The 16,036-nt window shown below is 41.2% G+C and overlaps 1 protein-coding gene across 1 annotated transcript in view; it reads left to right on the top strand.

The window, feature by feature from the left end:
- Window positions 1-16,036, top strand: part of PHKA1 (phosphorylase kinase regulatory subunit alpha 1) — a gene marked incomplete at its 3' end in the record, with an annotated part of 280,015 nt that overhangs the window by 12,407 nt on the left and 251,572 nt on the right. Inside the window, exon 4 of the mRNA XM_081081650.1 lies at window positions 3,842-4,010. Within this exon, the coding sequence (XP_080937776.1) occupies window positions 3,842-4,010 (169 nt within the window). The remainder of the gene's footprint in view (window positions 1-3,841; window positions 4,011-16,036) is intronic.

Genomic DNA, 16,036 nt, shown 5'->3' with positions numbered 1-16,036 from the left:
GCCCGCTCCCTGCTCCCCTTGGGGAGCAGGCCTAAGCCGCAGTCTGGCCTCCCTTTGTGGGAGGTGACCGGGCTGCTCAGGGGAAGGAACCAGCCCCATAACCCCGCTGCTGCAGCTACTGCCAGTCACCGAAGCTAGCAAGGTTTTTTCATCAACACGGACTCTAGTCCCGTCACCATGAAAAAATGACAACATTTTTAAGGCATTTTCAAGCTGTGTTTTTCATATAATAATAATTTCTTTATTATTTTTTTATCCTCACCTGAGGATATGTTTCCATTGATTTTTAGAGAATGTGAAAGAGAAAGGGAAAGACAGAGAGAAACATCAAAATGAGAGGAACACTTTGATTGGTTGCCACCTGCATGAGCCCTGACCTGGGCCCCAGCCAGGAAGGAGCCTGCAACCTAGGTACATGCCCTTGGTCAGAATTGAGCCCAGGCCCTGCCATCGGCAGGCCAAGGCATTATCCACTGAGCCAAAGTGGCTAGGGCAGGATATGACATTTCTTAGCCCTCCAGCAGTGGACCTTCGTTTTTTTCACCAAGAGTGTGGTGAAAAACCCTAGATCACCGTTTTGGATTCTTATTACCCAAGTTACTAAGAATATTACCAGTGGCATACAGGGAGCTTAACCAATGAGCGGTCAGAAAAGGTGCTTCCTCTGTAGTTCACACCAATCTGCGGCTTGGCACCCCACCCACCCCCACCCCAGGCTTGACGCCTCTGGCCCAGGCTTCAGGCCTGGGCAGGGGAACCCCATCTCCCCCGATCACGGGCTCCACCCTTGCCCAGGCCTGACGCCTTGGCCAGAGGCGTCGACCCCCATCACCCTCCGATTGCCAGATTGGCCCCTTGCCCAGGCCAGATGCCTCTGCCAGAGGTGTAAGGCCTGGGCAGGGGACCCCCATCTCCCTCCCATAGCTGGCTCCGCCCCCCACCCAGGCCTGATGGCTCTGGCCCAGGTATCAGGCCTGGGCAGGGGACCCCCATCTCCCTCTGATCGCTTGCTCCACCCCCCGCCCAAGCCTGATGCCTCTGACCCAGGCATCAGGCTTGGACAGGAGACCCTCATATCCCCCCAATCACTGGCTCCGCCCCCCACCCAGGCCTGATGCCTCTGGCCCAGGCATCAGGCCTGGGCAGGGGACCCCCAGCCCCCTCTGATTGCTGGCTCCGCCCCCTGCCTAGGCCTGATGCCTCGGCCAGAGGAGTTGACCCTCATCACCCTCCAATAGCGGGATCGGCCCCTTCCCAGGCCTGAGGCCTCCGGCAGAGGTGTCAGGCCTGGGCAGGGGACCCCCAGCTCCCACCATCCCCGGCTCCATCCCTGCTACCCAGGATCTCTGGCACTGCCCCTGCCAAGACCTAAGGCCTCTGGAAGAGGCATTAGTCCTGGGCAGGAGACCCCTAGCTCCCCGCGATCTCTCGCTCTGCCCCTGCCTAGACCTAATGCCTCTGACCAAGGGTTAGGCCTGGGCAGGGGACCCCCAGTTCCCTGCGATTGCAGGCTCTGCCCCTGCCCAGGCCTAACGCCTCTGGCTGAGGCATTAGGCCTGGGCAGGGGACCCCCAGCTCCCTATGATCGCTGACTCCACCCGTGCCTAGACCTAATGCTTCTGGCCAAGGCATTAGGACTGGGCAGGGGACCCCCAGCTCCCTGTGATCTCCCGCTCTGCCCCTGCCTAGACCTAAAGCCTCTGACTGAGGCCTTAGGCCTGGGCAGGAGACCCCCATCTTCCCAGGATCTCTGACTCCGCCCCTGCTCCCTGCGATGGCTGGTTCCGCCCCTGCCCAGGCCTAACGCCTCTGGCCAAGGCATTAGGTCTGTGCAGGGGATCCCCAGCTCCCCGCGATTGCAGGCTCCACCCCTGCCCAGGCCTAACGTCTTTTGCCAAGGCTTTAGGCCTGGGCAAGGGACCCCTAGCTCCCTGGACTACTGGCTCCGCCCATGCCCAGCTCCCATTGCCAGCTCCACCCCTGCTTGCCACTATCACTGGCCGGGCGGCAAAGGCGCCGGGTTCTCTGATCACGGCTAGGGGGCAGGGCAAAGGCGGCCCTGGGGGCTGCCTTTGCCCTGCCCCCGAGTCTTAGCTCCCCCCTGGGTTTCTGATCACCGTCAGTGGCAGGGGGCTTCTTCCCTCCTTTCCCTTTCGCCTCCCAGCATTGTGCCTACATATGCAAATTAACCGCCATCTTTGTTGGCGGTTAACCGCCATCTTAGTTGGCAGTTAATTTGCATATCGCCCTGATTAGCCAATGGGAAGGGTAGCGGACGTATGGCTAATTACCATGTTTCTTTTTTATTAGATAGGATATATATATATATATATATATATATGTATATATATACCTATATTAGATACTAATTTTAGAAAAGTTGTAGAATTGAGGGAAGCAATGTCACCCATGATTTTACCACCCAGTTACCACTGGAATGCCTCCTTATGGTCTTTTTTTATTTTTTTTATTTTTTTTTTATTTTTATTTTTTAATTTATTTTATTTTTTTTTAATTGCTTAAAGTATTACAAAGGGTATTACATATGTGTCCATTTTATCACCCCGCCCTAGACAGTCCCCCAGCCTCCCCTATGCCCCAGTGTCTTATGTCCATTGGTTATGCTTATATGCATGCATACAAGTCCTTATATGGTCCCAAGGGTTTCAGATGATGGCTTATAAAACTGTATTATATTTTACTCACTATACATAATTGCATGTACAGCAATGCAAAGTATATTAAAAATCATTTGCAGAGGGATTAAAAAAAGACCATAAGAGAGATCAACTTATGGTCTTTTTTTAATCCCTCTGCAAATGATTTTTAATATACTTTGCATTGCTGTACATGCAATTATGTATAGTGAGTAAAATATAATACAGTTTTATAAGCCATCATCTGAAACCCTTGGGACCATATAAGTTTTAGAATTCAGAATTTTTCAGATTTTAGAAGGTGCTACAGTGCATATACTATACAGTATGTTATGCCCTCAGCAGGTCCAGAGCAGCACTCTGTTATTAAAAACATCAATCTCTCTGTAAGGAAACACACATTTTCACACCAATAAAATTAATAAAAACTATAAATAGCTCCATATAAAAATAAATTTTGGTTAAAAACTTAGGGGAAAAATCCTTTAGAAGTGTCTCAGATTTTATGATTGGAGATAAGGAGCCAAAGAATTACATCCCCTTGCATTAATTTCCATTTTCCTCATCTTGAGTTAAGTTGAGCATCCTTTCATGTGTAGATTAAAACTTCGCATTTTGTCTTCAATTAAATTGCCTGTAAGGTCTTTTGACTGTTTCTTTTGGACTGTCTATTTCTTGCCTATTTGAGGAGTTCCTGAACATACTGCAAATAATTTTAGCAGGCCACAATTTATCTTTTACGTTGTTTATGATATTTTTTTCATTCAAAAGTGTTTTACAAAAATTGTGCTTTCCCTTTATCATAGAAGATCTTTACATAAGTTGCACACCTTGAATCTGAATTGATTTTCTTGAAACCAATATTTTATTAGAAGAAGCAATTGAGGCCCAGATTAATAAAATGACCATTCACAGTCATTCAGCAAGTCTAAAATAAAATAAATGAACTCTAGACTTACTAAACTTTTTCACTAGTGCTCTCTCTATGGTTATCTCACAGTCATCATTTCTTCTTTTTTTCCTTCTTTGCTATTTTTAAAAAAATTTTAGATATTTTCATTTTCTACCTAATCAAATAGGTTTAAAGTCACTAATTCTTTTAGTTAGAGTACTACAGGTGTGTGCCATATGGGTTGCTTTTTCAGCAGAGCCTTCTATGACTGTTTTTGGTGTTTTTTTTTCAGGTGGATAAAGTAGAGTCCTTCAAATACAGTCAGAGTACCCAGGATAGCCTCCATGCCAAGTACAACACAAAAACCTGTGCCACTGTAGTGGGTGACGACCAGTGGGGACACCTGCAATTGGATGCTACCTCTGTGTACCTGCTCTTCTTAGCACAAATGACTGCCTCAGGTCAGTACAAGGACAGAAGTAGTGGGAGCCATGGCAGTGTGGAGTACTTGTTCTATCACACATGCCTTCTCCAGAAAACAACAAAGCTCTCTACATTGCTCAAAGATGCACATTGAAAACATAATATTTTGCAAATTTTATAAAGAGAAACAATTTTTTTGAGATCTAGTTGGTATTCTTTTACATTGAAAAACAAGTCTGTGGAAGTTATTAATATTTTTCATTGAAAACCATGAAATCTGGGGTAGATATTCATTAGATGAGTATTTTTATCTTTTATTAATCCTCAGATACCATGAGATGGGAAAGGACTAAGTTTATTGCTTATTCTCATACTATGCACTGACAAGCCTATAGTTAGTATTAACATAAATTGAATCATCTACTTTATACTACTCTTTATCAGTATACTAGAGACCCAGTGCACGGATTTGTGTACTGGTGGGGTCCCTCGGCATGGCCTGTGGGGATCAGGCTGGAACTGGCATCCAACATCCCCCAAGGGATATAGTAGTGCGGGAAATGGCAGACAGCTGGGAGGAGCCGCTCCTACTTATCCTGGCCCCGCTCATGTCAGCTGAGCAGTGCTCCCTCTGTGGGCACATACTGATCACCAGGGGGGCAGCTTCTGCATTGCACATCTGCCCCCTGGTGGTCAGTGTACGTCATAGTGACTGGTCAACCAGTCAAACGGTTGACTGGTGGCTTAGGCTTTTATATATATATGCTAGTGGCCCGGTGCACGAAATTCGTGCATGGGGGAGGGTGTGTTCCTCGGCCTGGCCTGCACCCTCTCCAATTTGGGACCCCTCAAAGGATGTCCTACTGCCAGTTTACAGGGATCAGGCCTAAACCAGCAGTCGGACATCCCTCTCACAATCCGGGACTCCTGGCTCCTAACCGCTCACCTGCCTGCCTGCCTGCCTGCCTGCCTGATTGCCTCTAACCACTCTGTGTGCCGGCCTGCTCGCCCCCCCCCCCCCCCCCGCTGCCAGCCTGCTTGCCTCCAAATGACTCCCCGCCAGCCTGATCACCCCAAACTGCCCCCCCTGCTGGCCTGCTTGCCCCTACCTTCCCTCCCCACTGGTCTGCTCATCCCCAACTGTCCCCCTGCTGGCCTGCTCACTCCAAACTGCCCCCCCTGCTGTCCTGATCACCTTCAACTGACCCCCACTGATGGCCTGCTTGCCCCCAACTGGCCCCACTGCTGGTCTGCTTACCCCCAATGGCCCCGCCCCCCACCAGCCTGATCACAACTGCCCTCCCCTCTTGGCCTCTAACCGCCTCTACCTCGGCCCGCCACCATGGCTTTGTCCAGAAGAACATTTGGAAGGTCTCCTGGAAAGTCTCCCAGTCTAATTAGCATATTACTCTTTTATTAGTATAGATATATTTGTCTGTAAATATGGTTATGATTGCAGATATTAGTAGGACCAGGTAAATTTTTCTAGAATGGGTCTTTTATTACAGATGGTTTGCCATGTATGCATTTTTTCTAAAGAAGTAAAAATTACTTTAAAAAATGTTTCAGGGAGACTTTGAGAAATTTACAGTATCTGCTTTTCTTCCAAGAAAGTTGTCACTTTTATGCCAGAGTGAGAGTTATTTCTATGCTTTGTATGTCAGCATTGGGCCACTGTGACTGGGGGGCACTTAGCTTGACTTGAGAGTAATTATCTTGCTCACTGGCTGGGAGGGAGGATGTGTGGCAGAGGAGATAAATACTCGGTTCTGGATTATTCATAGATTGTTGACTTTCTGGATTGATTGTGCAAGCCCCTCCTTTTATTGATGTCCACCTTCTGTTGACAGACATCTACCCTGGGAGAGAAATGAGATGACACTCTCTTTCTTTTCATTGTAAAAAGCATTTGAATTCCTAAGGTGTGATAAGGCCACCCAGCCACCCACAGTCAAGGTACACATTTTCATGGAGGATGTTCCCACTCTTGAATAAATTAAAACAATTTTTTTCTTTTAATTTAAACTTTCTTCTATGTTTTCTTATTACTTAAAAGCTAGTTTTTTTGAAACTGCTTCCGAAGCTTTTCAAGCTGTATATGTCCTTGAAATGAATTTATAAATAAGAATTGAGCCCGGCCGGTGTGACTCAGTGGTTTAGCATCGACCTATGAACCAGGAAGTCACAGTTTGATTCCAGGTCAGGACACATGCCCGGGTTGTGGGCTTGATCCCCAATACAGGGCGTATAGGAGGCAGCCGATCAATGATTCTCTCTCATCATTGATGTTTCTATCTCTCTCCCTCTCCCTTCCTCTCTGAATCAGTAAGAATATATTTGAGAGAGAGAGAGAGAGAGAGAGAGAGAGAGAGAGAGAGAGAGAAAGAGAGAGAGAAGAGTATATATGTTTGTAAATAAGAAAACATGTATTTGATGCTCTTAGAAAGTCTTATTTTCTTTCATTAAAACTTGTGCAGTATAGGGAACTGCATAGATTCTCTTAATTTGAAGAAAGTTAGAGTGAAAGGTACTAATTCAGAGTTCCTTGGGAAAATGTGTCACTTATATATTTTTTATGTTTATTTTTTTTAAATCAAAACCTGAAATATTTTCTATTCAGAAAATATATTTGGATCTAAATATCTTCTATAATTTTAACCCCAAAATATCAATTTAAATATTTTAAAAATGGTTGGGATGTTTGTTTGTTTTTTAATAAGTTAGGTTACTGGAGTTCTACATGTTACTGGATCACCTGGGGTAATTTTCTGATTGGAAAATAAAGAATTATAGTCAGAGGGGAGGACATGAGAATTTTTAAAGAACATATTCAATTTACTTTAGAAGCCGAACCTCTCTTATCATGTGACTTGTTTTGTATGTTTGTTAAACTATATTATCACGTAAGCATTGCTGCTATTGGGACAAACAGTGACAGTTGATTCGGGTCATTTGAATGTCCACATCTTATTTTTATTTTTTTATTTTTTAATATATTTTATTGATACTTTACAGAGAGGAAGGGAGAGGGATATAGAGTAAAAAACATCTATGAGAGAGAAACATCGACCAGCTGCCTCCTGCACACCTCCTACTGGGGATGTGCCCGCAACCAAGGTACATGCCCTTTACCAGAATCGAACCTGGGACCCTTCAGTCCGCAGGCCGACGCTCTATCCATTGAGCCAAACCGGTTTGGCCCACTGTCTGTTTTAATTTGTCTGTTCATTTTGACTCTGTCATATGCTCAAACTTCAGTGGAAGTCATGAGAACATATTATTTTTGCCTACTCTCTCAGTCTGCTGGTCGGTTGTTTGGTCATCCCTCACTGGCCACCCTGCCGGCCTGGTCACCCCATGCAGCTTGTTGCTCAGTCGTTTGGTCGTCCCTCACTAACCCTCCTGCCAGCCTGTTCACCCCACGCAGCCTGGTGCTCAGTTGTTTGGTCATCCCTCACTAACCCCCCTGCTGGCCTGGTTGCCCCACGCAGCCTGGTGCTCAGTCATTTGGTCATCCCTCACTAACCCCCTTCCCGGCCTTGTCACCCCATGCAGCCTGTTCGGTCATCGGTTTGGTCATCCATTCGGTTGCGGTGGCCCCTGGCTCTTTATATATAGAAAGTATTCCCTATGCTGTTCTTTACTTCCCTGTGACTATTTTGGTATTACCAATCTGTACTTCTCAATCCCTTCACCTTTTTGACCCAGTCCCCCAAATCCCCTCACCTGTGGCAAGATTCTTAATACTGAAATAAGTTGACCCCAAATAATATTTGGAATCCCCACCGTATAACAGACCACTGGTAAAAGAAATTATAAAATAAAATAAAATTTCATTTTCTTATCTTAACTAATCTCAAAAATCTGTTGTATAAAATAACATCATTGTATTGTTGGGCGTGTAATATATAAAAATGTAATATATTTGATAATAACAGAACTAAGGAGGTGGGTGGAAACAAAGCTATACTGAATTAGGGAAATTATACCAAATGGTAACTCAAATCCACAGGAACAAATAAAGAGAACCAGAAATTGTAAATTCAAATGTTAATATAACAATATAACTATATATAACTATATAACTATATATATATATTTCTCTCCTCTCAGAGTCTTTAAAAGATATGAACTTATATAAAGTAATAATTATAAGTGTATTTTTGAGTTTGTAACATACACACATGTAAAAGTATTTAGAAAGATATATCATGCCCACAACACCCATCAGAAAGCTAGAGTAACTAAACTAATCTCAGAAAAAATAGACTTAAAAAAATGTGTTGAAGAGGGACATTTAACATTGATTTCAGAGAGGAAAGGAGAAGAAGAGAGAGATAGAAGCATCAATGATGAGACAGAATCATTGATCAGCGGCTTCCTGCATGCCCATTACTAGGGGTCTAGCTTGCAACCTGAGCATGTGCCCTGACCAGGAATCGAACCAGGACCTCCTGATTTATAGGTCGATGCTTAACCACTGAGCCACGGAGGCTGGATGGAGAGGGACATTTTAGGATGGTGAAAGGATCACTCCATTGGTAAGGTATAATAATTATAAATATATAAGCATTTAACACTAAAGCCCCCAAAATACATGAAGGAAAACCTGTCAGAATTAAAGGCAGGTTTAACAAAATAGTTGGAGACTTCAATACTCCTCTAGGAGCATGAAACAACTAGGAAGAAGATCAACCAGGAAATAGAAAACTTAATGCAACTAGACTTACAACAACAGAATACATATTCTTCCCAAGTACACTTGGAACATTCTCTAGGATATACTATGTGGTAGGCTGCTGCAACCTTTTAAGTGGGGGTTCAGAATCTGAAGAAGGGGCCACCCACAAATGAAAATACTATACAAGAAATATGAATTTAGAAGGCATTGGGGGCAGGGGTGTCTCTTTTCTGGCCAGTCTGCTTTTTATTTACTTAAATACACATTTGCCTTTAGCAATGCATACAAGCATATCAAAGGTAAAGTTTGGTAAACAGTACCAGTAAAGGATAATCAGGTTAGAGCATTATCTTCAGCCATTGAGCCCACAGCAGGGCAATATTATGCTGATTTTCAGCCCTGCTGAATATCAAAGTCCATTGGCCTTCCAATGTGTCTTTTTGCATTAATATGCTAACTGCTATTGTTTTTAGCCTCTGGCAGTAGGCCATAAAACAAGCCTCAATAAATTTAAAAGTATTCAGATCACACAAAGTATCGTCTATGACCAAAATGGAATGAAATTTGAAGTAAGTAACAGAAAGAAATTTGGGAAATTCACAAATATGTGGAAATTAAACAGCAGGCTCCTAAATAATCAGTGGGTTAAAGAAGAATCACAAGAGAAATTAGAAAAACCGAGCTGAAGGAAAAGTACTACACAACTTCCCAAACTCACGGGAATCGGGGAAAGCAGTGTTCAGAAGGGAGTTCATATCTGTAAATGCCTATATATTAAAAAGACCTCAAATCAGTAATTTAACCTTTCATCATAAGGCACTGAGAAAAGAAGAGCAAACTAAACCCAAAGCATGCAGAAGGAATGAAATAATAAACCTAGAGCAGAAATTAATGACATAGAGAAAGAAACAATAGTAGAGAACATCAGCAAAATCAAAAGTTTGTTCTTTAAAAAAATCAATAAAATTAGCAAACCTTTAGATAGACTGACCAAGAGAAAAAGAGAGTCAATTAAGTTTACTAAAATCAGGAATAAAATATTAAGATATCACTAGAAACCTTCAGAAATATAAAGAGTTAATATTGTGAACAAAATGTTTACCAACGATTTAGATAACTTTAGTGAAATGGACAAATTACTAGAAAGATACAAACTACTGAATCTTAAGAAGAAAAGGAAACCTGAATAAATGTATCATAATTAAAATGATAGAAATAGTAATATAAAAAGAAAAGCCAAGGGCCAGATAGCTTTACTGATATATTTTACAAATATTTAAAGAAGAATTAATACTAGTTCTTTACAAACATTTCAAAAAATAGAAGAGGAAGCAACATTTGTAAATTCATTCTATGAGGACAATATTACTCTGACACCAAAACCAGACAAAGGCATCACAAGAAAACAAAACTATAGACCAATATATTTTTTTAAACTGATTTCCAAGTAAGGTCATGCTCGCGGGTACTGGGTGAACATAAATTTTAGGGAGGGGACACTATTCAGTATAGTACAGTTCTTTTTCGTTTCAGCATCCAACCAGGGTACCACATTGCATTTAATTGTTATGTCTCCTTATTCTTCTCTGGTCTGATATAGTTTCTTAGTCTTGTTTTTCATGACCTTGAAAGTGTTCTTGAGGAGTGCTAGCCAGTTATTCTGTAGAATGTCTGGATTTATCTGATGTTTTTTCTCATAATTAGTATGGGCTTATAGGTTTTGGGGAAGAATACCATAGAAGTGATGTTGCTTTGTAAGTTGGCCTTTAACCTCAGTCTCCAGAGCTTAGATTTTAGTTATAAATCCTATAAATATAAAGATTTCTGAGAGTCAGCCGTGAGCTTACTCTTTTAGCTCTCTTGTGGGGCTTGCATAGCCTGGACGTACAATTGGAGACAGTAAATATGCAGAATGTCTTGCTTGTCCCCACGCCATCTCAATCACCTTTTCCACAAGTGGGGATTTGCAGTCTTCCCTTCCTTATATACAGAACAAACCTACCACATTGCGAATGTTAATTTACATTTGAGGGGGTTCCATCAATATATCAAATGCTACTATTGCAAACACTGGCAGCCTTAAAATCCAAAAGGCAGGAAAACAGAGGTCACCTGCAGAAAGGTGAGCCACACACAGACTGCTCAGCTCATCGGGGCCTAGGTGAACTGACAGGAAGGAAGGCTAGAACTTGCTCTTCTCTTGCAGAAGGTGGATTATGTGGATTCCAGTCCTCCCTTGAATATTTTTTTTTTAATTTCTTTATTGGTTAAGGTATTACAAATGTGTCCTCATCCCCCCATTAACCCCCAACCTCCCCCCCACCCCACTCATTTTATCATCCCCCTGTTGTCCATGTCCATTGGTTAGGCTTATATGCATGCATACAAGTCCTTTGGTTGATCTCTTCCCCTTACCCCCACCCTCCCCTACTTTCCCTCTGGGGATTGGTAGTCTGATCACTCTTTCTCTGTCTTTAGATCTGTCCCTGTTCATCAGTCTATGTTGTTCTCTATATTCCACAAATGAGTGAGATCATGTGGTATTTATCTTCCTCTGACTGGCTTATTTCGCTTAGCATAATGCTCTCCAGTTCCATCCATGCTGTTGCAAATGGCAAGAGTTCCTTCTTTTTTACCGCAGCGTAGTATTCCATTGCGTAGATGTACCACTGATTTTTAATCCACTCATCTGCTGAAGGGCACTTAGACTGTTTCCAAATCGTAGCTATGGTGAATTGTGCTGCTATGAACATAGGGGTGCATATATCCTTTCTGATTGGTGTTTCTGGTTTCTTGGGATATATTCCTAGCAGTGGGATCACTGGATCAAATGGGAGTTCCATTTTTAGTTTTTTGAGGAAACTCCATACTGTTTTCCACAGTGGCTACACGAGTCTGCATTCCCACCAGCAGTGCAGAAGGGTTCCTTTTTCTCCACATCCTCTCCAACACTTGTTGTTTGTTGGTTTGTTGATGATAGCCATTCTGGCAGGTGTGAGATGATACCACATTGTTGTTTTGATTTGCATCTCTCATATAATTAGTGACTTTGAGCATGTTTTCATGTCTTTCAGCTTTCTGTATGTCCTCTTTCAAAAAGTGTCTATCTAGGTCTGTGGCCCATTTTTTGGTTGAATTGTTTATCTTCCTATTGTTAAGTTGCATTAGTTCCCTGTAGATGTTGGAGATTAAACCCTTATTGGTGATATCGTTGGCAAATATATTCTCCCATGCAGTGGGCCTTCTTGTTGTTTTGTTGATGGTTTCCTTTGCTGTGCAAAAGCTTTTTATTTTGATGTAGTCCCATTTGTTTATTTTCTCTTTAGTTTCCATTGCCCTAGGAGCAGTATCAGAGAAGAAATTCCTTCGCATATGTTTGCGATTTCACTGCCTGTGGATTCCTCTAGTATTTTTATGGTTTCCCGTTTTATGTTTAAGTCTTTTATCCATTTTGAGTTGATTTATTGTGTATGGTGTGAGTTGGTGGTCCAGTTTCATCTTTTTGCATGTATCTGTCCAATTTTCCCAACACCATTTATTGAAGTATTGTCTTGACTCCATTGTATGCTCTTGCTGCCTTTGTCGAATATTAATGGGGCATAGTGGTTTGGATTGATTTCTGGATTCTCTATTCTATTTCATTGGTCTATATGTCTGTTCTTGTGCCAGTACCATGCTGTTTTAAGAACAGTGGCTTTTTAATACAGCTTGATATCTGGTATTGAGATTCCATGTACTTTGTTCTTCCTTCTCAGGGTTGCTGTAGCTATTGGAGGTCTTTTTTTATTCCAGATGAATTTTTGGAGCATTCGATTTAGATCTGTGAAATATGCTGTTGGTAATTTAATGGGGATTGCATTGAATCTGTAGATTGCTTTGGGTAATATGGACATTGTGATGATGTTGATTCTACCAATCCATGAACATGGTATGTTCTTCCATCTGTTTATGTTTTCCTCTATCTCTTTTTTCAGTGTCCTGTAGTTTTTCGCATATAAGTCTTTTACCTCCTTAGTTAAATTTGTTACTAGTATCTTAATTTTTTTCGTGTGATGGTAAATGGGATTGCTTTTTTACTCTCACTTTCTGTAAGTTCACTATTGGTGTAAAGAAATGCCATAGATTTCTTGGCATTAATTTTGTATCCTGCTGCATTGCCAAATTCATTTATTAAGCCTAATAATTTTTTAATGGAGTCTTTAGGGTTCTCTATGTACAGTATCATGTCATCTGCAAATAAGGACAGTTTTACTTCTTCCTTTCCAATTTGGATGCCTTTTATTTCTTCTTCTTGTCTGATTGCAAGGGCTAGTACTTCCAGTACTATGTTGAACAGAAGTAGTGAGAGGGGGCATCCCTGTCTTGTTCCTGTTTTTAGGGGAAATGGTTTTAGTTTTTGCCCATTGATTATGATGTTGGCTGTGGGTTTGTCATATATGGCTTTTATTATGTTGAGGAATGATCCTTCTATTCCTACCTTGCTGAGAGTTTTTATCAAGAAAGGGTGTTTGATTTTGACAAATGCTTTTTCTGCATCAATTGATATGACTTTGTGGTTTTTTATCTCTCAATTTGTTTATGTCATGTATCACGTTATTGATTTGCAGATATTGTACCAGCCTTGCATTCCTGGGATAAATCCTGCTTGGTCATGTTGTATGATCTTTCTGATGTACTGCTGGATCCAATTTGCTAGGATTTTGTTGAGGATTTTGGCATCTATTTTCATGAGGGTTATTGGCCTGTAATTCTCTTTCATTGTGTTGTCTTTGCCTGGTTTTGGTATTAGGGTGATGCTGGCTTCATAGAATGAGCTTGAAAGTGTTCCTTTCTCTTGAATTTTTTGGAATAGTCTGAGGAAGATAGGTTTTAGTTCTTCCTTGAATGTTTGGTAAAACTCCCCTGTGAAGCCATCTGCCCCCGACTTTTGTTTGCTGGAAGCTTTTTGATGACACCTTCAATTTCTTCCATAGTTATCGGCCTATTGAGATTTTTAGAATCTTCCTGATTGAGTTTTGGAAGGTTGTTTTTTCTAAGAATAAGTCCATTTCCTCCAGGTTGTGTAGTTTGTTGGAGTAGAGTTGTTCACAGTATTTTTAAACAATCCTTTATATTTCTGTGGGGTCTGTTGTTATTTCACCTCTTTCATTTCTGATTTTGTTTATTTGGGTCCTCTCTCTTTGCTTCTTGATGAGCCTGGCTAGAGGTTTGTCAATCTTGTTTATCCTTTCAAAGAACCAGCTCTTGGTTTTGTTGATCTTTTGTATTGTTTTTTTGGTCCCTATGTCGTTTATCACCACTCTGATCTTTATTATTTCTTTCCTTCTGCTTACACTGGGCTTTTCTTGTTACTCTCTAACTCTTTGAGTTGTAGGGGTAAGTAATTTATTATCATTGTTTCTTGTTTTTTTGCAGTAGGCTTGTAGAGCTATGAACTTCCCTCTCAGGACTGCTTTCATCGTTTCTCATAGGTTTTGGATTGTTGTGTTTTCATTGTCGTTTCTTGCCATGATGTTTTTTTATTTCTTCTTTGATCTCTCTGATAATCCATTCATTGTTTAATAGCATGCTATTTAGTCTCCATGTGTTTGATTTTTTTGGATTGTTTTTATTGTATTTGATTTCCAGTTTTATGGCATTGTGATCTTATAAGATACTTGGTATGATTTCTATCTTCTTGAATTTGCAGAGACTTTGGCCATGACCCAATATATGGTCTATCTTTGAAAATGGACCATGTGCACTTGAGAAGAATGTATATTCTGTGGCTTTGGGATGAAATGTTCTGAAGATGTCAATTAATTCCTTCTGATCTAGTGAGTCATTTAGGATTGGTGTTTCTTTGCTGATTTTTTGTTTAGAGGATTTGTCCAATGGTGATAGTGTGGTGTTAAAGTCCCCTACTATGATTGTATTGCTGTCAATCTCTCCCTTGATTCCCTCCAGAAGTTTTCTTATGAATTTGTGTGCTCCTATATTGGGTGCGTATATGTTTACCAGAGTTATTTCTTCTTGTTGGATTGCTTCCTTTAGTATTATGAAGTGGCCTTCCTTATCTCTTTTTATGTCCTTCACTTTGACATCTAATTTGTCAGGTATAACTATTGCTACCCCAGCTTTTTTTTCATTTCCATTCGCCTGAAAAACCTTTTTCTATCCTTTCACCATCAGTGTGTGTGCGTCTTTTTTTCTGAGGTGTGTTTCCTGTAGACAGCATATATATGGGTCATGTTTTCTTATCCACTCAGTTACCCTATGTCTTTTGATTGGGGCATTTAATTCATTTATATTTAAAGTTATTATTGATAGATAGTTGTTTGTCACCATTTTTATTCTTTACCCCTGTGTTCCTTCTTTGTTTCCCAATTTTTCTTTTTACAGCAGACCCATTAGCATTTCTTGCATTGCTGGTTTGGTGGTAATAAACTCCCGTAGTCCTTTTTTGTCCATGACGCTCCTGATTTCACCCTGAGTTTTGATTGATAGCCTTGCTGGGTACAGTATTCTTGGATTCAGACTCTTCCTTTGCATGACTTCATATATTTCATTCCATTCCCTTTTTGCCTGATGTGTTTCTGTTGAGAAATCAGTCGCTAGTCTGGTGGGGTGTCCTTTGTAGGTAACTTTCTGTCTTTCTCTTGCTGCTTTTAAGATTCTTACTTTGTCGTTGTTGTTTGCCAATTTAATTATAATCTGCCTTGGTGTCGGTCTTTTGGGATTCACTTTCTTTGGGACTCTCTGAGCTTCTTGGATTTGTGTGAGGTTTTTCTTCCCAATATCAGGGAAATTTTCTGTCATTTTTTCAAACAGGTTTTCTATTCCTTGCTCAGTTTTCTCTCCTTCTGGCACCCCTATTATGCAGATGTTGCTTCCTTTTGTTTTGTCTCAAAGTTCCCTTAGGCTCTCCTGCTTTTTAATTTTTTTTTCTAGATGCTGCTCTGCCTGGGTATTTTTTCCTACCTTGTCTTCTAGCTCACTGATGAGGTCCTCTACTTCTTCTAGTCTACTGTTGATGCTTTCTATTGAGTTCTTTATGGCAGTGATGTCATTTTTCATTTCTTCTTGGTTCTTCTTCATTTTCTCTTGGTTCTTACACATATTGTTGAATTTGTCTTCCATTCTTTTCATCCACCTTATGACCATTTCTCTGAATTCTTTTCCTGACAGGTTGCTTGCATCCATTTCCTCCATTTCATTTACTCCTTTTCTGGTGATGCCTGTTTTTCTTTCATATGCAGGCTGTTTCTTTGTGTCCCCATGATCTCTCTTTTCCAGGTGTTTGGTTATGTAGTTCTCTCTCTGCTGCATTGATTTAAAGGCACAAAATACAACACAAAGGCACAAAGCACAAGGCACTGAACACAAATATATTCATGATACTAA

This window comes from Myotis nattereri (assembly GCF_964212035.1).
Source record: "Myotis nattereri genome assembly, chromosome: X".
Taxonomy (NCBI): Eukaryota; Metazoa; Chordata; class Mammalia; order Chiroptera; family Vespertilionidae; genus Myotis; species Myotis nattereri.
The sequence above is the reverse complement of the archived record's forward strand: the minus strand, read 5'-3'. Positions and strand labels throughout refer to the sequence as shown.